We start from the raw sequence: 27,568 nt of genomic DNA, 5'->3' as shown, positions 1-27,568 counted from the left end.
TCGAAAGAAAGTGATGTATTGCCTTCTGCATGGTGCCACGTGTCACATTCTAGATGGTGTTTCAGTGTGCGATGTTGCACGTGAAACTTTCTATTTTCTTAGAAAATTCATAACTTGCTCATACGAGCTCCGTTTTCGACATGTTTTATATCCACACGTTGCTATCGATGAGATCTATAACTTTCATTTAGACTCCATTTTCTAATTTTGATTTTATTTTTAAGGTTATATTTTTAACGGGATTAGACTGTTAAATCCCGTTAAAAATTCATAACTCTCTCTTTCGACGTCCGTTCTTAACTATCTTTATATTGCATGGTTCTTATCAGTGAGATCTTCGATTCTCATTTAGATTGTTTCGGCTAACAATCAACCGAACTAAAAGTCAAGATCAGTGTTGCACACTGCTACACTGGAACTTAGAAAAATCATAACTTCCTCTTACGAAGTCAAATTGGAGCATTCTCTATATGCATGCTCTTGGTTTAACGACGACTACGTCTTTCGTTTAGGTTACTTAGGCTAGTAAGCAGCCTATCTCTGATTCATTATTTATGACGCGTTGACTAAACGTGCAATTTCGGAAGTCTATAACTTCTGCGTACCAATTTGGATTTGAGTATGCCTTATATGTATGTGATTCATATCGCAACTCCTACGTTTTCCATCAAGATTATTTGTCCTAAATAATCTTCTATCAAGATTGCCATTTTGTCGCTCATTGATAATTTACTAAAATGGCTTGATAGTATGTAGTCTTCAATGCGCACAACTAATGGGAATCCTAATCGAGGATTTAAATTATGATTATTTTTTTATTTTGTCTACCCCGAAGATGAGGGCATTACAATTATCTCCCCCTTAGGATGATTACGTCCCATAATCATCAGCAAAGCAATGCTTAATAACAATTTCCTAAGTCATATCTTAATCCTCTAGTAAGGGGTTTCTTTTGTACTTGTTTCCACATACTGCTATCGTAACAGATCCTTTCATATTTAAATGTGAAATGACACTTTAGGTTTTTTTGTAACCGCTCAACAGTCTGTCGACCTAATTCCCTTAGCACCTTCACTTAAGTGACTTCTTGTAACTATTCTTCATTTTCCAAGGATAACAGGGTCCACAAAATTAACCGTTCCATGCTTCTTTCAGGCTTCAACCCTTGCCGGATTTTGACAGTTTTCATGTTTTCATTAACATAAGTATTTGAGAAGATTCGAGAATGGTATGAGATTCAAATACCCGAGTTATTCTTTGACAACAGGTCTATGAACATTTCCTACATGGAACAGCTCCTTATCATTCTAACCTACGTTATATCATGATTCTACACAACGATGGACACCTCAAATTAAGATCTAAGGTGAGATCATTCCCTTTACCTATAGGCGCAGGTAAAGGTTTCAAGTTCACCCACGATGGTGTTTCCTTACTTTCTAACCAAAACGTCCATTCAAACAGGTATTAAAGCTAATAACTCTTTTTCTTAGCTTATGGTGTTGTAAGATCTCCGGAACTTGACATAGAACCCGGAATTGAGTTGCCTTTCGCACTTTGGGTCTCCCCTACTTGGGTTTGGACCCTCGCTTTCTCGTTACATACAACCAATAAAACCCTAATTTGGCATTTTCTCTACGATTGGTAGTTTTCTTTCTGTTTAAAAGAAACTCCTAATTGCCATTACCTTCAATGTAGTATTGCTTCTTATGCTTATAACGAGTGATCTTCTTTTAAGACACAACATAGTCCGATAAAAATTATGAAAATCACTTAGATTGTTCTACCAACATACAGGTGTATCAGATGGCAGATGAGGGTCGTAATATTAGCAGCAACGACGTTCGCTGTACTCAATATTTTCTATTCCTCCTTTCTAAGATGATTAACCTTGTCGTATTCTTCTTGATCAAAATCAAGATAACGGGTTAGCGATGCACTAATAACGCCCTTATCTGTATCCCTTCTACAATATTTATAACCTTTGTGGCTTGCCAAACGAGTATCAAACTCTTGGACTTCTGCTGACGGTGCTTATCTCGCACTCGTATCTTAATTCTCTATTGGGCCTTCAGTCCAAATCTTGGAGTCATAAATTTGATATTTTTTGGAGGCTCCCGCTCCTTCTCAAATTTTGATAAAGACTCGACCTAAGATGAGTTCTTTACTCTAGCTACAATAACATATCAAATGGCCACATTCTAATGACCTTCTATTTTGTGGTGCATGCGAAGAACGTTGATCTAGATTCTTATCTCTGAAATTCCTTCTACTGAGGATACCTCTCTTCATGTTCTAATGTGGCACAACCATATTATAGCAAGTAGTACTTATAGCTACCGATTGCTTGCTTTGAGAGATTCAATCTTTCTACCTTTTTCCTTGTTCTCCCCCTCCGTTTGTTGACTAAGGTCAGTTACTATACTAGACATGGTTATTGGAACCAATCGACTTACTTCACAGATTGATACTATTCGGACTCGGCTCTTTATGACCGTCAAGGTCTGAATGAAAATTGTCTATGTAGTCATTATCGAGGCAAAGTTAATAATGGGAATGAATGAACATGATTCAGATACTGATGTGAGTTAGAATCGATAAACGAACACGAAATCAATCAAAGAAAGTAGTAAGAACACATCATGTAAATATGATCTGATTGGATCGTATTAGTCTGAAGAGAATACAAAGTATTCAAGAGTGTTTACAAAATGAAGAGCATGAAAGTTAATCTCAAATCTAGTACCTACCCTATTTATAGGGTACAACAGACTCAACAAAAAATACAAGGACTAAACATTCTAGCTTCGATTACAAACAGTGCCTAGTAAATACATAGAGAGTCGAAATCATTCAGATTCCGAGCACTTATAGACTGAACCTATTTCGACTCCTCACTATATATTCATTTTAACCCCTATACGTTTTGATCCCTACGATCTCCCCTTAGTGAGAGTAGTCAAAATTATGCCATAAGCTTCAAAATTTGAAGAAGTACATTACGAACCTCCTTATACCACAAAATAGTCTTTCGAATCTCTTCCTTGTCTTCAACTTCATTCTTCTGATAGTTATTAATTTGAACAAGTAGATTGGTATATTGCGCATTCGTATACCTTTCTAAATCACTTACTTGAAACAAAAATTCCTGCATCCTCCCATTCTTGTTCTTCTCTCGAAACACGACCCCAAGAGGCTGATGAATTATCTCCCCATCTCCATATTTATCAATATCAATCTTTCCTTTCAAAAAATATTGAGAAACTTTCGAAGGCTTTTTGATAGCTAAAGCAAGATCAATATCCATGATTACTAAGTGATCATAGTAGTTGTTTATAAAAACCTTTATATGAGAAAAGCCAATGATGAAATCATCATTGTTGGTTTTAGTTAGCTTCGAAACATCCACACTACTCAGAATCCTTGTCATTGTGATAAAATCATTTAAGTTCATCAGTGGGAAGTCTGCAATTGAGAATTCACAAAGAACATTGTTCACTCTAAAGACCACATAGCGAAAATTTTGTAGAAGACCTTCAAACAAGTTGTATCGCATTATAGTCATCACCTTCACAATCTTCACAGATGACCATACTTATTCTTTGCTTTTTCCCAAGATTGCATGGAAACGAATCTTCAGTCTATTGAAATCATCTTTATCATTGAAATTTTCAACAATCTTGAACTGGGAAGATGTGAACAACATGTGGTTTATTTGGAAGTCAAGTTGATTAAAATCAGAATTCTCAATATCATAGCTCTTCTTAGGCACCTTTCGAAAGTATTCATTCAACCCAATCGAAACAATTTCCTCAATGGTTTCATAACACCACTGCTTGTTGGGATCACCGTTATTCAAGGGAGGTGGGTTATTTTGTCTTCGCCTCATGATATTGTTGATTCACCTTTGCTTCTCGATTTCAAGAGCTTGTTGCTTTTTCTTCTATTCTTCTGAAAGAACCACATAAATAGCTTTTCCTTTATTACTTGGATCATCATTCGAAGTTGGCGGAGCAGAACTTGAACTCAAACCTCCAACTCCTTTGTTTATTGAGATCCATTTTGTCAGTGCTCTTGTAGTTTTTGTTGTTGAAGAAGACGTGGTCAAAGATATGGGAAGTGAAATCGGAATTTGAATCGAGCTTACTTTCCCAATAATAACCCCTTTCTTAGTATCTTTTGAGGAACCAACTCTTTTATCTCCCCCTTGTAACACTTGCACCGCACGTGGAGCATTTGTTGGCAATTGAAGAACCAACTCAAGGATTGGGGCAAGCTCTGGTTTGATATTGGTCTCAATATGCGAAATCAATTGAGAAATAGACTCTTGAGAAACTGATGATTGGTTCGAAATAGCAGCTTTCGAAATAGACTCCTTGATACTGGATAACAACTCTTCCATCTTTTCAGACACTTGAGAATCTTTTTTTTGACTTCGCTTCAAGCTTGTTCGAATGCTCAGTGTTTAAAGCAACCAACTTTGTGATAGTTGTCGTAATGACATCGACTTTTCTATGCAAGAAAGTGTAATTTTGCTCCATCTTCTGAACCTCTTTTGACATCTCCGATTTGAGGTTAACAACTTTGAGATCCACAGATTCCTTTACTTTCTTCACTTGTTCAAAAAATATATCATGACGTTCTTTTGCCACACCACGAAGCTTCTGAATCTCGTAGTCAAAACTTTTTGAATGAACTGCTAACTTTTTGGATTGTTTCCGTTCAATGCTTTCAACCAAGCTTCGAAAGTGATTCTATTAAGATTTCAACAAATACTCCATCGCGACCCCGATCACAAAATTTCTTCCCCCGGTAGTTGCTTGTATTTGAAGAAGATAATATATTTTGGTGTTGAGGATTTTAAATTGTTTACCTGACATAGTCAAGTTATCAGGAACATTTTCCTCCTCAAGATCGAATTCAAGATCAACAAAGGATACCATGATCTCATCATCATTAGATTCTTCTTCATGAATCATTCTCTCAACCTCAGTTGATTGAGAAAAGAATAGAGTGGTGATTGGTTCATGCATGATTATAGAGTAGGTTAGTAAGATGGTCGAAACTAGTATTTGAAGTTTTTAAAGGTGATGAAATTGGTGGTAAAGTTGTGGATGTGGAAACTGTAGAAGTTTTGAGTGTAGATGAGATGATGGTTGAAGTGGGAATGGTTGATGTGTAAAAAGTAGAAGTAGCAAAGAATTATGTCTTCTGCACCCCTTCACACATGTTGACATTTGTGTCCTTATCAGATAAGTCTACACGGATTTATAGAGTTCGAACCTCTTCCATATTGGACTCGATATGCAAAACACTGTGTGGTATGATCGTAGTCTTCTCAGGGATGGATGTTGTTGTTTGATCATTCAAATTGATGTTTGTATTTGTACTAGATACGTTTACAATGAAATTAGGATCCCCTGTCGCCTCGAAATTCGACTTGAGAGGAGAGTCCCTTCGAGGTGATCCAAGCACAAAATCTTCTATGAAAATATCACTATCACTGTCGTTTTCAGTTTCGACTATGACTTGGTCAAGTAGATCCTGGTGCTTTCTTTTCTTTTGTTGCAACTTCTGAGCCATATCCAGGGCTTGACACTTCTTCGCTGCAGGTGAGACTGGAATAGATACTTCTCTAAACAATACCCCTTTCCTGTTAAACTGATGCATTCTAATCTTCTTGATATCCTTCTAAGAAGAATGAGTACGTGAAGTATCAACATGCGTTTGCTTAGTAGTTTCGATTTCTGGTTCTTGAACAGATTTCTTGACAGGGGAATCATGGGGTTTCTTTGTTGGTTTCTTTGTAGGCTTGAAATGCCTGATTTCGAAGGAACATTTTCTTTCATAACATCCTCCTCCACAGTGAGTGGTTTCTCAACTTGCTTCTTCTTCTTTGGAACTTTAGAAGTTTTAGAAGAACCTGCAGCCTTTTTGATGGAAGAACACCAATAGAAACAGTAGATTCAATTGAAGCAAAATACTGTACAAGAAGCAGATTTTGAGGATCAAAAATATTGAACATTGCATCTAGAATTCGAGCAACAAAAGGAAACACAGTTGGATCATCAACAACAATCCTTGGAGTGGCCATATTCGAAAACTCAGTAGTTTTGACATTAGAAGGAACCAAAATTCCCTCTTGTTGATAAACCTCCTTCAAAATCAGACTTCAAAAACAAGCACACAAAACACCATTAGCAAGATTGGCGTGAGTAATTGTTGTTCCAGATTCCTCCCAGAGATGTGTGGCATAATCCACATCCAGACCATAGTACAACCCAACAATAACTGAATAAACCTCCAGTTTAGCTTTTTCTAACCCTGAGCTTCGACCTGTCAAGCATCATAACACGATTCCAAAGAAAAAACTCCATATGCAAGGAAGACTCGACTTCTTAAAATGACTTATTCCAGTCATAACTGGTTGATACCCCATTTCATTGAACATGTGAAGTACTTGATCAGTGGAAACTTCATAAAAAGTACCTGAGACAGGCAACTGCAGGATTTGGGCAAAATGCTTCCTCGTAAGCTTCCTCATCTTTGAATTCGTCAATTGATAAGTGACGACCTTCATTGTTTTGTTGAACACCGTAGTGGAACTAGCAAGAGAAATCCATGTCATTAGAACCGTGAACTAAGAAGACAATGTAGTTGATAAGACGGAGTTGGTTAGGGTTTGAACAAGCATACATAATGGTTCCGGATACCGATCAATAATTGGAACCAAATGAATATTAGTATTCAGAATCTTCATCATGGGTTGTGAAACTTCTTCGTCATTAGTTGCTGTAGTTGGATCAATACGATGAACAAATTGTATTTTTGGGAAATTTGATCTGAGAGCATAAAGTCTGAGAATGAAATCACCAACTGCCTTTTATAATCGATGATATTTTTGAATTTGAACCGGTATCCAATAATACTCTGCCATGTATTGTATTGGCTGCTTAACCGACACCGTAAAAAGCTCCATGTCATAAAAATGATCATCACGTTTTCCTTGAATCCGGTGAAAATCCTGAACCGTCATGTCCACCGAATCTTTCATTGTTCCCAATTGGATAAGAACTGTCACAACTTTTGAACTGCAACCAAGTACAACATCAAATTCGACACCATGGTAAAACTAATCCTTCAGCATGGAGGCTGGGCTAATTCGCTTTTGGGATTTAGAAGAGAAATCATATGCCATTCTTTGAGAAATCGTAAGACTGATTTGGTATTACTCAGATCCTTGAGGATTTCAGTGTGATTGTGTGCCAAAGAATGATATCGGGTAAAGATCTCTTCATTCGACATCAAGAAAGATGAAGAATTGCTTGTGTGGTATCTCGTGAATTACAGTCGAATACTCATTGATGAGCATCAAATGGCTTCTTTTACATCAGTATTAAAAGGTAGGTTCATGTTTTCTCAACACCACATCTTAACATAAGTGTGATCAAATTGAATAAAATTACTTGGATGATCAGTGTAGTCAAGAACAAGTACGGTTGAATATGATTTTAAGTGATGAAAAGTACAGAAAAGATATTCAGACAAAAATCTTATTCCAAAATAAAATTATGTACTGGATCTTTTTGGGAAAAAACGTCTTGGTGTTAGAGCATTTTATCAATATCACACAATTCGAATGGAATAAGATTTTGAATATCGAAATGCTACTGAAACAAGTGTTTGGTTAAAATCTTGAACAAAAGTTCACAGTCAATTCATTGATTGTTGGGTTTCACCTTTATCACGGAAGAATGATTTAGGATCATAAACACAGAGTTTTGTCATACCTATATCCTAGTAGGTTTCGACCATAAATGTCTTAGGTATAAGTCATTCGTGTGTGATTGTGTAAGAAATTTTGGGTGAAAAAGGTTGATAAAAGAACTCATTATACCTCTGCGAAATAGATGGAGCATGTAGAAATATCTTTACTCATCGTGAGAAGAGAAAGGTAGCCCTTTGACTAATGTGAATACAACCTAACTGGGAAGAAATTTTCATGAGAATAATTTCATTAAGGCTTCAAACACACAAAGTCTGTGAGGATTGGGGACAACATGTTGCAGCATGCTTCTAGCAACACTTAACTAGTACACAGTTTCGAAGTATACCTGTTCCTTTGATGAATATTTTCATGGAGCATGTGAATAAGCATCATGTTATTACAATGAGACATAAACCGTTAGACAAAAATATCAAGTATAAAAACAAGAAAATATTTTTGAATTTTGGTTTTTAGAAATCAAACACAAAAAAAAATCTTTGTGGATTTTTGTTTTTAAAAATCAAATACAAAAATAAGAAAATATTTTTGGGTTTTTGTTATTCGAAAAAGAAAAATCAAGAATAAACTTTAAAATGTTACCAAGAGATGTTCGACCTAATAGATAGCAATACCTAATCATGTTGCACATCGAAGAAATTTTACCCCAAAAGCGAACTGAGTTCAGAATGGTTCATAGTGAATTGAATGCGAACGTAGTCGAAAGCTGAACTGAAACAGTAGCCTCAAAAACACCAACAAATCGACAACAATTCAATCAAGAAGAACATGGAATAGAAATTGCTTTTGTCATTCCCAAACCATTCAAAATCCTTAAGAATGACTTTTCATCTAAAGTTTTTGTGAAAATATCTACAAGTTGATCCGTTGTTTTGACAAAACGAACCTCAATGTTCCCATCTTCTACATGGTCCTTTATGAAGTGATATCGAAGAGCAATGTGTTTGGTTTTTGAATGTTGGACTGGATTGTGGCAGATGCGAATGACACTTTGTGAATCACAATACAAAGGAATTTTCTTCATATTGATTGCATAGTCTCGCAATTAGCTTTAAATCTAAATTTCTTGTGATGTGCATGTAGTAGCAACCACATATTCCGCTTCTGTAGTCGAAATCGAAACATAAGTTTGCTTTTTCGATTGCCAGCTCACAAGCTTTCCATAAAATAATTGACATCCGCCAGTTGTGCTCTTTCGATCAAGTTGACATCCACCTAGATCCACATCACTTTGAAGGATACCATAATCCCAACGAAACTGCTCCTTTGAGATAGCGAAAGATATTCTTAACAACAATGAGATGAGGTTCTCTTGGGTTCGATTGGGACGTGGCACAATTACGTACACCAAACATAATATCAGGTTGACTTGCAGTTAAATACAAAAGCGAATCGATCATGCTTTATACGTCGTTAAGTCCACATCAGGCTTATCCAATGAAGGATTCAAGCGTGTGCCAACAACCATAGGTACTTTAACTTTAGTGTTATTCTTCATTCCAAACCTTTCAAGCAGATTGCAAGTATATTTTTCTTGATTAATAAAAATGCCTTCCCTGCTTTGATGAACATGCAAACCCAAAGAGTTATTAATTTTCCCCATCGCACTCATTTCAAATTGGCTTTTCATGAGTTCCTCAAATTCCTTAGATAACAAAGGACCGGCCAAACCAAAAATAATGTCATCGAAATAGATTTGAATGAGCATCAGGTGATCCCCTACTTTCTTTCAAAATAAGGTAGTATCAACTGATACTTGTTTAAATTTAGCGATTTTCAGAAAATTGGTCAGAGTTGTATACTAGGCACGAGGTGCTTGCTTCAACTAATAGATTGCCTTATCTAAAATATAACAATGATAAGGATACTTATCGTTAACGAACCCAGGTGGCTGTTTGACATATACCGTTTCCTCCAGAACTTCATTGAGGAATGTACATTTTACATCCATTTGATAAACGTTAAAATCCTTCTAAGTTGCATAAGTAAGAAAAAATTGTACCGCCTCGAGTCTTGAAAAAGAGGCAAAGGTTTCCTCACAATCGATACTTTCTTGTTGAGAATAACCTTTTACGACCAGTCTTGCTTTATTTCGAATCATATTACCTTCTTTATCAGTTTTATTTTTTAAAAAACCATTTTAGACCGATTAACGAAACATGTTTTGGTTTAGGAATTAACCGCCAAACTTTATTTCGTTCGAATTCAACAAGTTCAGATTGCATTGCAACAACCCAATCAGAGTGTTCTAATGCATCCTTTGCTATTTTCAGCTCTAGTTTCGAAATGAATACATTAAACATACAATATTCTTCATGAACATTTAGCACTTCATTTCTGGCTCGAATCTGGGTTCTTGTCAAGACACCAGAATTTGGATCACTAAGAACCTGTTCCTTTGGATGATTTCTTGTCCACTTATCCATCGGTGGGTATGTAGGATCAAAGTCTAAAGGCGCATTTTCAAAAATATCATCCACTTCTTAACCTTCTCCTGCAATTGAGATATTGTCAGTTACATCATGAAAATCATTAGTTTGATCATTTTTATCATCAAGATTCGATCCACTTGGCTCCCCCTCGACCAATAGATTTGAGATGTGATGCTCCCCCTCGAGATGATCTGTAGTTCGTATATGCTCCCCCTCAACAGTAGAATCATGATTGTCATCTTGTAAAGTCGAGCTCAAGTGCCGCCCCTCCACTTGATCATCAGTCGGAATTGATACTCTTTTGACATTCACCCTTGAAGTTGATGAAGAATGTATGTCATTGTCTTCCCTTGTAATAGTCGAATCATCATATTGTTTCGATGCTTCAGGAACGTGATTATCATCAGCATGGTTTTCAACATCAATGGCTCTATTAGGAATTCCAAAAATCAAATCAAGATCAATATCATAAGAACTCATTATTTCATATTCAACATTCAATTCAGCTATCCTCGTTTGTTTGTTTAACACCCTATAGGCCACATAGTTATGTGAATATCCCTAGAAGATTCCTTCATCATCTTTTGACTAAAATTTAGAAAGATTGTCCTTGAGATTCAGGATGAAACATCTGCACCGAAAAACATGAAAGAATTTAATATTAGGTTTCCTCTTGTTTATTATTTCATAAGGTGTAATATTGCAATGACGATGAATGAAGGAATGATTTTGTGTGAAACAAGCAGTCGAAACAGCTTCTGCCCAAAGATATTGAGGCAAATTCGCATAAGTAAGCATTGTTTATGCAGCTTCACATAAAGATCGATTCCCCCTTTCGAAAACACCATTTTGTTGTGGTGTGTAAGGAGACGAAAGTTGTGTGATATTCCCAGCTCAGTCAAGAATGAATCAAGAATTCGATTCTTGAATTATGATCCATTATCACTCTTAATCCTTTGAACTTTCTTCTTCAAACTTAACTCTATGTTCTTGATAAAGTTAATCACCACTTGAGCAGTTTCAAACTTATGTCAAAGAAAGAAAACCCAAGTAAACCTGTAAAAATCATCAGCAAGGACTAATATGCATTTCTTCTTATTGAGAGTCTCAACAGTCGAAGGTCCACATAATTCAATGTGAAGAAGTTCCAAAGATTCGATGATTTTTTAATCTATGACGATTGGATGACTTTGTTGATGTTGCTTTACCTGTTCACATGCAACAGACAACGAATGACTATCAAACTTTAAGATAGGTAAACCTCGAATAAGATCATTTAACATGAGTTTGTTAAGATTTTTGAAGTTAAGAATGGGAAGTGGTCGATGCCATCACCAGTTGAGGTTTGAGGAAACTTTCGACAACAAACACATGGAGGTAAATCCAACAATATGTTTGATGTCAACAGTGAACATATCTCCTTTTCGTTTTGCCTTTAAGAGAATATCCTTTGTTTCCTTGTTAGAAATAACACTTCCTTCCTCATAAAAAAGAAGCTGATTTCCAGCACCCACAACAAGTTGCGAAACACTAATCAGATTATCTTGTAGTTCTTCAACATACACCAATCGATTCACCGTGAATTTCCCATTCGTTACTTTGCCATATTCTTTAACTTTACACTTGTTGTTATTGCCAAACTTTACAACTCCAGCATTGTCCAATTTTCGGAAATCTCTCAAATTCTCCTTCCTTCTAGTCATGTGACGCGAGCATCCACTATCGATATACCAATTCTCATCATATTGCTTGTCACATAGTACATGCGATCAATTAGAAGAATTTAAGTCCTCAAGAACTCTTAGGTCCTTGGACATTAGCTTGAAACACATTATAATGAAGAATCTATAACCCAACTTCGGACTTTCGACTTGAAACTGTCAAAAAGTCAATTTCATTGGCCTTAGGAATCGAAATGTAATCATGCAATTGGAAAGGTTCAACATTGACTTTCACTCTTTCATCCTTTTTTTGAAATCCATCAACTTTCTTCGTTGGAATTTCTTTCCATTTTTGGGTTGCTGGAATAGATTCCTGTCATGAAGTACTTCCACACATCGAATCATTTAAGTACATCTCATAAGTAGATTTAATTTGCTCTTGAGTATACTTTCCCAATTGATATTGCTTTCCTTTTCCCTCCAGCCAATGATTGAGGTTCCTTACATCACTTCTCCCTTTTGCAAATGATGCTTTCATCTTCTACTTCGAATCAGGATTTGAAAAGTGTGGATTTTTAGGTTTTAAAGGTTCATTTTTCTTTACTTGAACTTCCAAAATTTCAAATTCTCATTTTGGAAATGCCCTTTTTGGTTGATTTTGAAAACGATTTTGGTATTGATTACGATAACCAACACCATTTTGGTGAATTTTTTTTTGATTTTGATCAAAATGTCTTTGAGCATGAGTTCGACTAAAATTCCTTCGTCCATTATTTTGAAATAAATTCCTTTGTTCCTTGTTTTGAACAAAACGTCCATTTTCATAATTTTGACAAAAATTTCTTTGATTATGATTTTGAACATAATTTCCATTTCCATGATTTTGAACATTATGTGGTCGAAATTGAGTTTGAACATTGGTTCGACTCTTTTGAAAACCACTTTGCTTTTGAGACAGTTTGTTTTGAAACGACGTCTTATTTTGAGAAAATGTCTTAATGTTTTCAGATGATTTTTTCTTAAAAACTTTTTGTTTATGAAAAGCTTTTACATTTTTCCAATAGGATTTGTTTCGTGCTTTTGAATGCAAAACACCTTCCTTACAAACCAATTTCTCCACTTTTTCTTTGAAAATTTGTGTTTTCATCTTTTGAGATTTTGAAGCATTTGGCAAAGAGTTAACTTATTTTTTATTTTTTATTTTTTTTATTATCATCACTTGATTTTTCAGTTTTCACAGCCCAAGCACATTTTGGTTTTTGTTGTTGAAAAGTTATTGAGTTTTTGTCCATAACCATTTTCGATAGTTTTTTGATTCGAATAAAAACCTTCTTTTGTCACTTCCTCATTATCTTCCTTGACCAGTTTGTTCAATTTTAGATTCATATTATCACCATTTCTAGAGGTGACAAAGACTTGATTAGAAAATACAAATTCATATATATCCTTGAACCTTGGATAGAACACTAAATTTGATTCCAGATAATGTTTTCCTTTATATTTCAACACCTTTGTGTACTCCTTTGATTCCTCATACACCTATTCGATTACAAATCTTGGAATAGGTGTCTCATTCGAAACATCATCCTCATTGGTCACATAGTCTTCCACTACTACATGATCAAGAGGATCACAGACTTTGGATGTAGAGGATCGATTACTGTTTACTTTCGAAATTGAATCATGACACTTTTCTTTGCCTTTAGCCATTGAATTGACATTAATAACAGACAATTGTGAGAAATCGACACTCTCCTCGGCCTTAATTTTACTGATATTATCATAATCATCTTCGATATCACCAAAATTTTGTTGAGAATCAAATGTCGACTTCTCATTCATGTTCAAAATCTTGACCTATTCATTTTTAGTTAAAGTTTCATTAACAATATGCATAAGATCATCAACATTCAAGTAATCATCAATCTTAACTACTCCACATGCATATGAATCATTAAGAATCTTCTTTTCATAATCATAAGAAGTTTCATCTATCTTTTCTCTCTTAAAAGCAAAGAAAGGAAGCAACTTTCAATGTTGTTCTTTACAAATTTCAGATGAATGATATTGTTCTGTCAATTTTGCATACAATCGTTTAACTGAATTACAGTAAATATTCCTATGTTTGACAAACAACATGTTATCTGTCCTAACAGAATCTCTGTCTACTATAACAATTCATATTTTAAGTTGTAAACTGTGACATCCCCATTTTTATGGCCAGAAAAGACCGATTTGTTTATGCTTTATTTTGAAAATCAGAGTAACCTTTTAAAGAAAAGTTTTGTGGGATTTGTTCCTAGAAAAACATGATAAATACGTTATCAAGCATTTCCGAAGAAATGTATTTTATTCATTTTTAAAACATTGGAATGTCATCGTCAATACAGAAACATAAGCATAAACAGAACTTACATTCATTATCACTAGTGATTTATGTCTCCTTAATCTCTTAGTGTAATGTAACTTCATATCGACACCTGTGATACAAATAAACTGAGTGGGTCGGGTTGGGAAACCTTGTGAGTACATAGGGTTTTCAACCCACAGTAATATAATTATTATGTTTAATCATCAAACAATTAACCCAAACCCATCCCCATTATCTTCGTTATTCTTAAGGGTCTACCCTAAGAATCATCTATCCAACATTCATTCATTCCGAAGTCCATCGCTTCTAGGGTTCATATGATAGGCACTATCACACCCCCAAACCAGAACGGCAGAAACGTTTGGGGGCGGAGGACGTCATGTACAGTATCACAAAAAAGGTAAAATAGTAAAACAAGCAACAACATCCATTGCACTAATATTAAAGTGTTTACGTTGTATTCAGATTACACATGATAGACTCCAAAAGTAAATAACAAAACAAAGACTTAACGCTACTATGATCCGTCTTCACAGAATCTGCGCATGTACCTGTCTACTGTTTATCCTGAGAATACAAGCGATTTTGAACGTGTATCAACATTTAAGTTGGTGAGTTCATAAACATTTTTGTGCTAAAAAGGGTGCATTCTTTATTCTTTGAAAGTGTTACGGTGTTTCTCCAGAAAATCCTATAGTTTCTTATTAGTTGAATAGAATGTAGTCTTAGAACCTTAAGACAAAAATTGTATAAGTTCTTTTACTTAAAGAATGAAGCTTTGAATAGATAACCTTATTTATTTCCAGAAAGTGAATTTGTAAATCGCTCACTAGTTAAATGATGATGTTTGTCCCGGAAAATCCTATATTTTCCATGAGTTGAGTTGTCGTCTAATATGAACCGAGACCGAGAAGTGTAAGTAAATATGTTATACTTAGCTTGAACAACTTATAGTTTTATTATCAAATAAAACTAGTTGAACATTTGCTCACTCAAGATTCTGAATGTGTTAATAATACCTTATAAGGATTACTTAATACAAACGAGTTATATAAAAAAATATAACCATAAGGATTATACTCCTTAAGTTCATTTGAGAAGCATATTACTACCTGCAAGAGTCATTGTATCAACATGCGAGGTCTTATAACCATACTAGACGTCAGTATCGATGTTGACATTTGTCGCCCCGGGGACTATAGCTAACAGTCAGGGTGCAGAATCGTCAATCCTGTATAGATCTATACACAAGTATCACACTCTCCCTCCAAGAGACTCTGGTTATAAGTGGGGACTTTCATTGGGTACTACACAAATCCATTGTCTCACAAAATGTAATGCTAACAACGAGTTCACGAGTAATACGGTGAAAACCTTTTAGTAAATAAAAATACAAGTCTTTATTTCTATCTGTTTACGATAAAAGCATGGATTGACTCATTAATTATACTTAATATAATTTATATGTTCTATCTGATTAGTATTATTTCTCATGGGTGAACACCTTTGTTCAGCGTGATACAAAGGTAATGATACCGAATGAAGTAACATTTTATGTTCATATAGGTATAATATATATATATATATATATATATATATATATATATATATATATATATATATATATATATATATATATATATATATATATATATATATATATATATATATATATATATATAATTAAGAAGAAACGACCTTCGGACAAATAACACCACCTTCATCCCACATCCAAACAAGAAAAAGGAATTAAGGTAATTCATTAGTCCTCAGCCCTTCAAATATTATTTATATATTTATACGTATATAAACAAGATTTGACAATTATAAGGTTAAAAGAGTTTATTATAACATTTAAAGAGTTTAACTATTTGACTAAATTTTGATGACTTGATGTTAGTTTATAAAGTGGTTTAAAACAGTTTGTTTGATAACACATCATGAAGTATAAAAATAACATCCTTGGTTTGATAGTTATAAATCACATGTGATTGATTAAATAACTATAATGTTTTCTACTTGTAATCCCCCCGGTAAAAGCATTTAAAATCAGTAAAAGATAAGTTTAGGGGTATGAACTCACTTGATAACTGGTGATTTGGACAGTGTTTCGTTTCTAGGAATGTGCTTTCTTGATGTCACCCCGAATTTCTGGTGAAGAACCGGGCTTCGTGCGGACAACACTTCAACTGGAAAGAAGGTTTTCTCAGGAAATTCGGGGCGTCGGGACTTGCGTCATGTGTTAGAGGTGTTATCGGGGCTTCGAGGTGGTTTAGAGGTGCTTAAAAGTGAGAAAGTATAGGAGAGAGGATGGAAATGAGCAACCAAAGCCGAAAGGCCTCAATTTCTATATATAGGGTGAATTTTGAAACTCACGTCGTGAGTTTGGTCTTGCTTCGCTCATGGCATGTGTCATCCGTCTACTTGCTCTGGAAGGGTCGATCATACTGTTCACGTCGTGAACACTGTTCTCACAACGTGAACTCTTACATTTGTCAAATTTTGTGCCCCAAACTTCATAAATTCATATCTCTCGCATACGAGTTCCGTTTTTGACGTTCTTTATATCCACGCGTCGGTGAGATTATTCTCTACAACTTTCGTTTAGTCTCCATAGGCTAATTTTGACTTTATTTTTAATATTATAATTTTTAACAGGCCGGGACTGGAAAAGTCCGTTAAAAATCCATAACTTCTTCATCTGATGTCCGTTTTCGTCTGTCTTTTTACCATTGTACTACTATTGTCGAGATCTTTGATTCTCGTTTAGGTTGTGCCGGCTAAAAGTCGCTTGATCTTTATTTCGAGTTTTTAGCTGTCTACTGCTATATCTCACATTTAGAAAAATCATAACTTCTTCATACGAAGTCAGATTTGGACATCCTTTTTATATATGTTTACGGTTTAGTGGTATCTATGACTTTCATTTAGATACCTAAGGTTAAAGAGTATTTTATTGAAATTTCGCGTTTTATGTTTAACAGTGTTTTACCGGTTTTGTTGCGGATCTTCGACTGGCCATAACTGTTGGATAAGGTGTCTAAGTCCATAACTGTTTCTGGTATTTACTTGACCCAGTTTGGCATGGTCCATTTGGGTTGCATGGCATCATGCATTTGGATAGACTAAATGAGAGTAATAACACTTGTGGTTTACTAATATATTATGGAAATATACCATCAGAGTGCTCGTCAAGAGCGGTATGAAATAATCTCCTCCATGATAACAACCAGGATGAAGGATGGAGAATCCGTCATGGGCCACATGCAGAAAATGCAAAGGTATGTGGACCGTTTGTTGAAGCTTAATGTGAACTTCCCCGAGGAGCTAGCAATAGATATCATTTAGCACTCCTTACCCTCGTGTTACGATCAATTCCGCATGACATACCACATGAATAAAGAAGAAGTCACACTCAACAAACTTCAAGGACTCCTGAAGACCGCAAAACAAGATCTTAAGGGTAAGTCGGTTGTTACCACTACTACTCCTACTCCTAACTCCGCCCCTGTCCTGGCAATCGGGAAAGGTAAAGGGAAAAAGAGGAAGAGCCCTTCGAAGGGTACCCAGGGTAAAACCCTTGATGGCTCCTCTTCAAGTGGAACCATGAAAGGTTTCTTCACTCCTTCTTCTGACCCAAAGGAGGCTGAATGCTTCTATTGCCATGAAAAGTCGCACTGGAAGTGGAACTGCCCAAAGTACCAGCAAGATGTGAAGGATGGGAAAGTCAAACCCAACCATGCATGTATTTACACTATCTTATCTAATAACTCACCCTATTATAACTCTTGGTTCCTTGATACCGGTTGTGGTATTCATATTTGTTATGATTTGCAGGGACTAAGAAGAAGTGAGGATGTGGAGCATGGAAAGATAAACTTGATCATAGGGAATAGGAAAGTTTCACCTGTCACCAATATTGGAGTTTATTCTTTAATGCTAAGTAGTGGGTTTACATTAGATTTGAATAAATGTTGTTATTCGCCTAAAATGGCAAGAAATATTATTTCCTTTCATGCTTTGTACAAACAAGGGTTTACCTTTTCTTTTGATAATGAAATTGGTGGAATAAATGCTTTCTTTAATAATGTTCTTTATTTTAAAGCATTACCTTGTGATCGTGTGTATGAAGCTGTGTCTGTTGTAGATAACCAAGGAAATAATGTGTTGTGTATTGATTCTTCTAATAATAATAACTTGGATAAAGCATCATTATGGCATTATCGTCTTGGACATATGAGCAAGAAACGCATAGGCCAGCTCCAAAAGTATGGAGTCTTGGAGTCATTTGACCTAAAGTCAGATGATAGTTATGAATCATGCTTACTTGGAAAAATGACAAAGTCACCCTTCACTGGTTCTTGTGCTAGGTGTGAAGGTTTGTTGGATCTGGTACACACAGATGTGTGTGGACCCTTCAAATCTGCCACAAGGGATGCTAATCGTTATTCTTTGACTTTCACTGATGATTATAGTAGATATGGATATGTCTATTTAATCAAGCATAAGTCAGAGACTTTTGAAAGGTTTAAAGAGTTTAAACAGGAAGTCGAGAATCAATTGGGCAGGAACATTAAGATGCTTCGATCCGATCGTGGTGGTGAGTATCTTAGTACAGAGTTCCTAGACTATCTTAAGGAATGTGGGATTATCTTACAATTGACACCTCCCAGGGCACCACAGCTTAATGGTGTGGCTGAGAGGCGCAATCGAACCTTGTTGGATATGGTTCGTTCCATGATGAGTCGAGCTTCACTACCAATCTATTTTTGGGGGTATGCCTTAGAGACTGCCACCCATATCCTTAATCTGGCCCCTACAAAGAAAGTTGCCAAAACTCCTCATGAAATGTGGACTGGTAAAGTTCCCAAACTAGACTACATCAAGATTTGGGGTTGTGATGTGCACGAAAGTACCCACTAATTTTAATATTTATAACCTAACAAACTTAGACTAACTATGCACTTATAGGCAGTGTACCTAGTCAAATTACAGTATAGCTTGGGTAAGTCGGGTGTCGATCATAGGGAACGGTGTTATTAATTTATATATTCACTACTAAATTAATCTAATTATTAATAAGCTAAAAGGGTTTGTATCTAATTTTGCAAGTTTATATAAACTTAATTCTTTAACAAAACTCAATCAATAAAGAAAATACTTCTGTTAGTTCGAATCCACTTTCACTCAATGATTATACATTAGTCAAGACTATTACCGTTGGTTACCAATTTAAGAAGTATTAACAGTTTAGTTCTAAACCTACTAATTATTAATCAATTCATGTAATTTTATGTATGGTCACACAATAGTTAACACAGAATCAATTATTAAATAAGGTTGGAGCTATGAAGATTGATTAATCAAAACACAATTACAATCATAATATGAGTTCTCTAACACAACTTAATTCAATGATTCAATTACTTATCTAAGATTGGTTTGATCTTAGCTCTAATAAACTAGTGTTCACTTTGTTATTAGGTATTCATATTCATGCAGATTTGTGTTCACTGACTACACAGAACAAGAATTTAAAGCAATTAAATCATTAACTAAACAAGCTAGGTAAAATCAATCAACACAAGCATATAACCAACAAATAAAGTCAAATCTAATGCACTCAAACCATGAGTTCCAGCTTCATCTAGCTAACAGAAGCATCTAGATTTAGCTGGACATATTAACAGCTAAACAAACGAAAGCTATAATTAAACACATGTCTAATGAACTGAGTTTATAAAGCAAATTATGAACTTCTTCTTCTTTGGTGTTGAAAACCACTTCCAGATCTCTTTTTCCTCTGAGTTTCGCCTTCTGGAATCTCTTTCTTCTCACCAAAAGTCCCCTCAGTCGTAATGACCAAGAGTATATATATATATATATATATATATATATATATATATATATATATATATATATATATTCTGAAAAATCCTGTGCCACGTCATGGTTATCTATGCCACGTCGTGGTTTTAAACTTATCCGTATCGGGCAAGGACTCCTTCTTCACGTAATCTTTTCTTCTAGAATACTCATGCCACGTCGTGGTTGTCTCTGCCACGTCGTGGTTTTAGTAAGTTTCGTGGTCTTCTTTTCCTTTTGTGCTTCAAGACTCCAATGTTCCATATATTGTCAGTTTTGGTCCCTCTCTTCGAAAATGCTTTATTTTAGCTGCAAATAACATTTTATCCTTCTAAGTATCATAATTCTGTATATATAACCAAAATAATAATAAAATGTAGATCAATATTTCCTAAAAATATGTATAAATATGGCAATATCAAAATATCCCACACTTAGGCTTTGCTTGCCCTCAAGCAAATCTAGTTATTTAAGCTCAAACCTCATCACTAGCATTTCATAGAACAATCCAATTCCAGCTCAGCCATTATGCCAAGACCTCAACGCATGCATTTGTGTCTAAATTTTTCCTAAGTAACCCCCCATACTTTAAATACTCACAATCTTCATAAACACTCGCCCACTTCTTCCGAACAATGCTCATTTTATGCATCCCCCCGAATCCATCCGCAGAAAACCTCCTAACCTCAAGGTGTTTTTGGTTGTGCAACCCAAGCATACATAATCTAGACAATTACAATTTATGATACCATTCTGGAACTCTTTTGGAATTCTTCACTTCTTTGATATTTGATCTTTGATTTTTGGGTATCTTCAACTTTTGAATTTCTTTAGAATTTATTCATCTTTGATCTTCATACTTTAACTTTGATGCTCCAGAAATTCTTCAAACTTTTTCTTGTAATTTTTTTCTTTTTTCTTTTTTTTTCAAACATGTAACTCACTTTTTTCCACTCAAAACCTACATGCTTAAGCAGGGGCGCTCAACTTCAACCTTTATTGGTTAAAGATAATAATTTTCCTAAATACATTTCTGGTACACGATGCTAAACACATTACATCCCTAAAACTAAGCGAGGTTGTGTTTTTGTTCCATGATTTCACTAAAATACGGGAGGCCACAGATGCACTATAACGTGTATTGGCTCAAATAAACATTTGAGCTCTTATCGGATCATCCCATAAAACACTAACAACTACAGGTCAAATTTTACCATTATCTAGCAATTTACTTATTCTACCCCCTACCCCACACTTATTTCATACAATGCCCTCATTGTATGCTTAAATTAATATAAAAATTAAGAGAAGGGAGAAAAAGGAACAGACTCCCCTGGGATAGTGGCGTGATCATCTCCAAAAGTGTGGATGGAAAATGCATCTCGAACATGGACCTCTCCAAAATATGAACTTTGGGTTGAACTGGATTAATATGTAAATAAGCCACGAACACGACTCGAAACTTCAATTCTTCAATAAAAGTGTGTGCAAATATGTAGAAAAATGTGGGAAAGCATACGCCACATTCTATGTAGGAAGAAACATGACAAGCCTCAAGGTAAAACAAGCTAAGTATCTTCAGAGACGACAAGAAAATCATAAAGCACGTCGTGGTGCAGAATACCACGTCGTGACTTTGGAGAAAAACGCGAACATAATGCATCACATTTAGCATGCCACGACGTGGTTAAAGAAGGCCACGTCGTGGAAACTGGATGTCATAAAAAAATTCCTCGCCACTTCATTCATCCTAGCAGCTTGACCAGTGTCGTAATGGGTTAAGACTCTTCTATGTAAATATACTTTCCTACTTTAACCTCTCTCCCTTCAACGTACCCCACACTTATCTTTAATTGTGGGTTTCGACTCATGATTTTGGACCTTAACCGACCCTTGAATTGACTAGACAAACACGACTCTCGACTCAACCTTGCTTCCTTCTCAAAATTCCAATGCTAATCTGAAAAAGGAAGAACCCAAAAGAAATAAAAGAGTAACATAATAGGCGAACAAAGTCTTACATCACAAACCAAATTCAAACATAAAAGAACACTCCTTCAAATAAAACCAAAAGAAACTAAATAAAAAAAATCAATCACCATCCCCTTGTCCCTGCGCTCCACTCGGTCCTTCCCCATCATTCCGAGGATTCCAAAGCTCCTCCCATGTTGGAAAATAAGGATAATGTGGTGGCATAGATGATGGTCGGGTCAGACCCAAATGTGAATAAATACCCTCAGTAAGTTGGGTATGATAAAGGGCATTTCCCCGGATGTTATCCAAATAAGTTCCCACCCGACTCTGAAAAGGGTCGGTGGGTACTCCTTGTACATGCGGTGGAGCAGCACGCTCTCTCTCCATTTCTCCTCGAGCTCGAACATTTCTACGCTGAGGTCTGGCTGGTGGTTGTTGCTCTGGTTGCGCCTCCTCCTGCGCCTCATCTACTGGTGGTATAACAAACCCGCCCCCAACATTAACCACAACCCGCATAAGCCCCATAACTTGACGCGACAATTCAATGTCGGGAAAACGTGTCAAATTCCGCACAAATGCCGGAGACAAAATACCATAGGAACGAGCAAGACGGGTGACCAAATGTCCTCCCGCGATTAGACTCCCTTGCCGAGAACTAACTGCTTTCCTACCCATAAACCTTGCAAGCATGTATGGCAAGTCACAACAAACACCCAGGGTAATAATACTCCATAAAAAGAACATATTCTGAATTGAAACCTTGTCACCATGATGCTTATGATTAATGGAAAAGGTGATAAGGTGATGCAGGAAACGGTATACGGGGCTCCGAATTTACGACTCACTAGAATCACGAGCATTGTACTCGTGATTGGAAATAGTTCTCCAAAACTGAACATCCAATAGGCCGGGAGTAAAATCCCGGACACAACCAAGTAAGAAGGGTACAAAGAACGGAGATTGGGTTTCTATTTCAGTATAAAGTCCCATTTGCCAAGCAAACTCTCGAAGACTGCACTCCCGATAAACTCCGCCTAAACGGAAAACTAGTGCCCTGTTGTAATGAAAATCTACAGTCCTCTCCTCAAAACCAACCGTAGCAAAGAACTCTACGGACAATTCCCGGTAAATGGGTTCTTGGATGGCAAAAAGATTCCTCCATCCGTGACAAGTAAAAGTAAAATCTAACCCTTCATATACTTTTGTCCAAAAATGTTCCAACTCAGAAACCAGACCCACTTCATGCAGCCATCGCCAATCTACTATGGGCGCGATTGCAAATTCTCTATTATATAACCAGCCCAATCGGTTCTCATACGTAGTCAATAAATCCCGAGGAATGTTTTGTGGAAATCGATATAGAGGATGAAGACTTGCCAAATCAATTGGAACATCGGCCTGTGGAATATTGCGTCTTGGAGCCATTCCTGAAAAGAAAAGAAAACCAAAAGAAACAAAACACCCAAAGTATTAAAAATAAAACAGTTTCTGTTGAACCAGGAACCACGTCGTGGCTGATAACGCCACATCGTGGTTCATAATCGGGACGTGTACGCTGGTCGAGTTCACAGACGCGATTTCGACTAAAATTAACAGTTGGGGTTTGTTCCTAACGACAATCTAAGTTACGTAAACTAAAAACATCAACCCATTTCATCCGAATTCGAAATGTTGGTTTACACAAAACCCTATCTAAAAATGTGTAAATTGCAAGCACCACCTACAATGAATGGTTGAGAAACATACCGTATGGAGATAAAAGACAAGAAATGTGATAGATTTGGGAAGAAATTTGAAGAAATCGGCTGTGGGGGCACTTGGTCTCCGTTTGTGAGGCAGTAAAAAAATGGGGAACAATTGTGTGGTCAAAGGGTTTAAGGAATGGTCCCCCCCGTGACTTCTTAAAGGACACGTCGTGGTTCGCTTTTCCACGTCGTGGGTTTTAAAATAACATAATCTGTTAAAATTTTCATATTATCCACAAAATTATCTTGAAATCACGACGTGGCACTGCCAAACCACGACGTGGCTTATGTCTGGACACAAAAATGAGTAAAATAACGAATTTTAACTAACTACTTTTTATTCCATTTATTAATTAAAGCACCCCACAGCTAATTCTTACCAAATATTAGTTATTAGACGATGAGTTGATATCTTTACGAATTAAAACTCAAAAATTAAAAGAAAAGAAAATGCAAACCAAGCTCGGGTTGCCTCCCGAGAAGCGCTTCCTTTTTGATGGAGTCATGAGCTGGACTCCGTGCTTCCTACGTTGAATCATCTAAAGAGTCTACCACCAGCTGGATCTTTTGTTCCTTGAAATGCCTCTTGTAAGCTTGAACTCGTCTTTTGTATGCCTTTTTCCTCCTTCTTTGTCTTGACTTCATCTACATCGAGCTTGCGTTTAATCCCTTGAGTCTTTAATTTTTCTTCACTCTTAAGCTCCATATTATTTGTCTCTTCTTTCACCATTGGCCTTGTCACCTTTGAAGTAACCTCTTCTTCATCACTTGTCATCTCATCATCGTCCTTGCTTACCCAAGAAGGTGGAATCTTGTAGGTAATAACTTCAACTAAATAGGGGACAGATGCTCTTGGTTTTGTTCTTTTGACTTGATGAATTGTCTTGATCTCTTCTTCCATGAGCTTTTCTAATTCTTCAAGTTCATTGTCTTCATTAATGGTGAACACCTCTTCTTAAGCATGATTCTCTTGAAAGCCATCTTCTATCCCAAAGATTTCCTTTTCATCACCAACCCTCAAGGTGAGCTTGGACTCGCGAATATCAACAAGAGCTCCAGTAGTGTTAAGTAATGGACGACCAAGGATAATTGGAACATTGGGATCTTCCTTCATATCCAACACTACAAAATCTATTGGAAAAACAAATTTTCCAATTTTTACTAAAATATCCTCCACAATGCCCCTAGGTTGTGTCACTGATCGGTTCGCCATGTGAATAGTCATTCTAGTAGCCGTCAACTTCTGAATATCCAACTTCTGATACAATGAATAAGGCATCAAATTAATGCTAGCCCCAGAATCGGCTAAAGCATCAACCTTCATGTTGTTACCAAACTCACATGGGAGAGTAAGGCGTCCAGGATCCCCCATATTCTTTGGTATGTCCCCCAACACAAGTTTTGAACTTTGCTCGCTTAGAATCACCTTAGAATTTTTCTTTAGTTCTTGCCGAGTGGCTAACAGGTCTTGTAAGAACTTCGCGTATTCTGGAATTTTTGAAAATGACTCAATAAACGGGGTATTAATCGGAATACCCTTTATTTGTTGAATAAATTCCAGGTGTTTCCTTTCCAGTGGAGTGAGATGCGCTCGAGAAGGGAATGGTAAAGGAGGTTGATAAGCCGGAACAGGCTCAGGAACTTTTTGTTCAGACAAGGGCTACGACGTGGCCAGACAAGTGCCACGTCGTGGTGCAGGTGTTTCAGCAACCTCTTCACTTTCGAACCTTGGCTTCTTTGGTTTTGGATCGGGCTGCTGTGGTTCTTCTTCTAATGCCTTCAGGAACTCAGAGATGACCTCTTCTTCAGTATCTATGGCCATTACATGAGATTGGGTCTTTGTTTCAGGATTTTTCGGGGAAAGCTTCTCATGAACCAGAGTGGTTAGTTGATCAAGTTTCACTTCAAGGTTATTGATGGAAGCTCGCTGATTCTTTATTAAATTTCTTTGTTCATTAACAGCAGAATCAGTAGCCTCATGTCTCTTTTCTGAAGCTTCCATGAATTTCATCAATATGGTCTCTAGATCGGGTTTCTTCTCGGCTGGTGGCTGCTCCTTTTGGTAGAAGCCTCGACCTGTCTGCCTATATTTCTCCTCTTTTTGTTTCTTATATTCTTCATATGGCAGCCACTCTTTCCTTGGTTTCCTCCAGTCTTCATCGTACTTGTCCCCACTCGAGTAGCACACTTGAGCTTTTTTGTTCCCAAACTCATCTAAATTGCAGTGCTTGGTTAAGTGTGGACCATTACACCTTTCGCAACCCACTCTTATGGCATGAATTGAGTTGTCCATTTGTGTCAACCTCCGGTCCATATTATTTAGCATAGCCATCATGGCTGCTATTTCTTCAGTTTGGGTCCCTCCACCGCCTTTGATTCCTTCTTGCCTAGGGTTGTGGTACTCGCGAGAGTGCTTCGCGAATTCTTCAATCAGCTCCTTGACCTCCCTTGGATTTTTCTTTGTCAAAGGTCCTTGAGAATCAAGGAGTTGTCTTGTCATAACGTTGACACCATCATAGAAAATCGACATCTCTTGTTGCACATTTAGATCATGCTGAGGGCAATTTCTGAGCAAGTCCTTGTAACGCTCCCATGCTTCGTATAATGACTTCCCCGGCTGTTGTTCAAAGTTGGATATTGCCTTCTTGAGTTTAGCTATCTTGGATGGCGGGCAAAACTGGTCAAGAAATTGCTCACGCATTTGAGCCCAAGTGGTGATTGTACTCGGTGGAAGTGATTTTAACCACTCTTAGCAGCTCCCTTAAAAGTAATGGGAAGCATTCTGAGCAGGACGGTGTTTCTGTTGACATTTAGGACATTGAAGTAATCTGCAATGTCATTTACTTCATCTAGATGCTTAAAAGCATCCTCATGATCTTTCCCATAAAATGGGATATCCTTCAGTGCAGTCAAGATGTGCCCCTTCAGCTCGAATGTGGCGGTGGAAGGTATTACGGTTTGGACTAAACCGGGACCCACATCTTCTCGGATCCGCTTCTTGTAAGCTCCCATAGACATCTCCTCAATTTTTGCCATTTCGTCTTCCGGCTCGTTCTCGGGTTCACTCGTGTAAAGGCCAAATTGTGGGTCTGACTCGTATTCTGATTCGTGTGGGTTAGAAACTGGACCAAATTCTTCAACTTTGCTTTTATCCTTTTGGGCTGAACTTGACTCTCCTGTTTTCTTGCCCGACTTCCTTGAAAATGCTGATTTTAGTTCTTGCAATGGCGTCTTCTTTGGCGTGTGATCTTCCTTCGCGTTCTTATTCTTGTTTTTATGAAGGGTTGACTTCGGATCTTCAAGTGGTGGTACCAAAGGTGTGTTTGAGCCTTTCTTCATGAACTCCTGCAGACTAAACAAAATAACAACGTAAAAACGAACTAAAATAGAAAAATAAACTAAAAACTAAAAAAAACTAAAATTCTCAGAAACCACGTCGTGGCACTTATCTGGCCACGTCGTGGACTCTGTGACTAAAAAAATCTAACTTTGCTGGAAAATCAACTTTTTGCGGGTTTTACCCCCCAAAAAGGATCGATTAACCTAATGCAGATAAATAAACTAATAAACTAAGCCGTTCCCCGGCAACGGCGCCAAAAACTTGATGTGCACGAAAGTACCCACTAATTTTAATATTTATAACCTAACAAACTTAGACTAACTATGCACTTATAGGCAGTATACCTAGTCAGATTACAGTATAGCTTGGGTAAGTCAGGTGTCGATCACAGGGA

At 36.6% G+C, this 27,568-nt stretch overlaps 1 protein-coding gene and 1 non-coding gene across 2 annotated transcripts; one reads left to right on the top strand and one right to left on the bottom strand.

Annotated features, from left to right (window-relative positions):
• Nucleotides 1–24,789: 24,789 nt before the first annotated feature.
• Nucleotides 24,790–25,206, bottom strand: LOC145123156 (uncharacterized). The gene has a single exon (XM_079058439.1). It carries the CDS (start codon nucleotides 25,204–25,206, stop codon nucleotides 24,790–24,792), a length of 417 nt encoding a protein of 138 aa, XP_078914565.1.
• Nucleotides 25,207–26,380: 1,174 nt separating this feature from the next.
• Nucleotides 26,381–26,487, top strand: LOC145151564 (small nucleolar RNA R71). The gene has a single exon (XR_013732130.1). It is a non-coding gene; the product is annotated as a small nucleolar RNA R71 (small nucleolar RNA).
• Nucleotides 26,488–27,568: the final 1,081 nt, after the last annotated feature.

This window comes from Lactuca virosa, chromosome 1, assembly GCF_052849685.1.
Source record: "Lactuca virosa cultivar CGN04683 chromosome 1, Lactuca_virosa_CGN04683_v6, whole genome shotgun sequence".
NCBI lineage: Eukaryota > Viridiplantae > Streptophyta > Magnoliopsida > Asterales > Asteraceae > Lactuca > Lactuca virosa.
The sequence above is the reverse complement of the archived record's forward strand: the minus strand, read 5'-3'. Positions and strand labels throughout refer to the sequence as shown.

What these genes read in the sequence shown, in the direction of transcription:
- LOC145123156 (XM_079058439.1), bottom strand. Translation starts at nt 25,206, where the DNA reads ATGGGGGATCCTGGACGCCTTACTCTCCCATGTGAGTTTGGTAACAAC.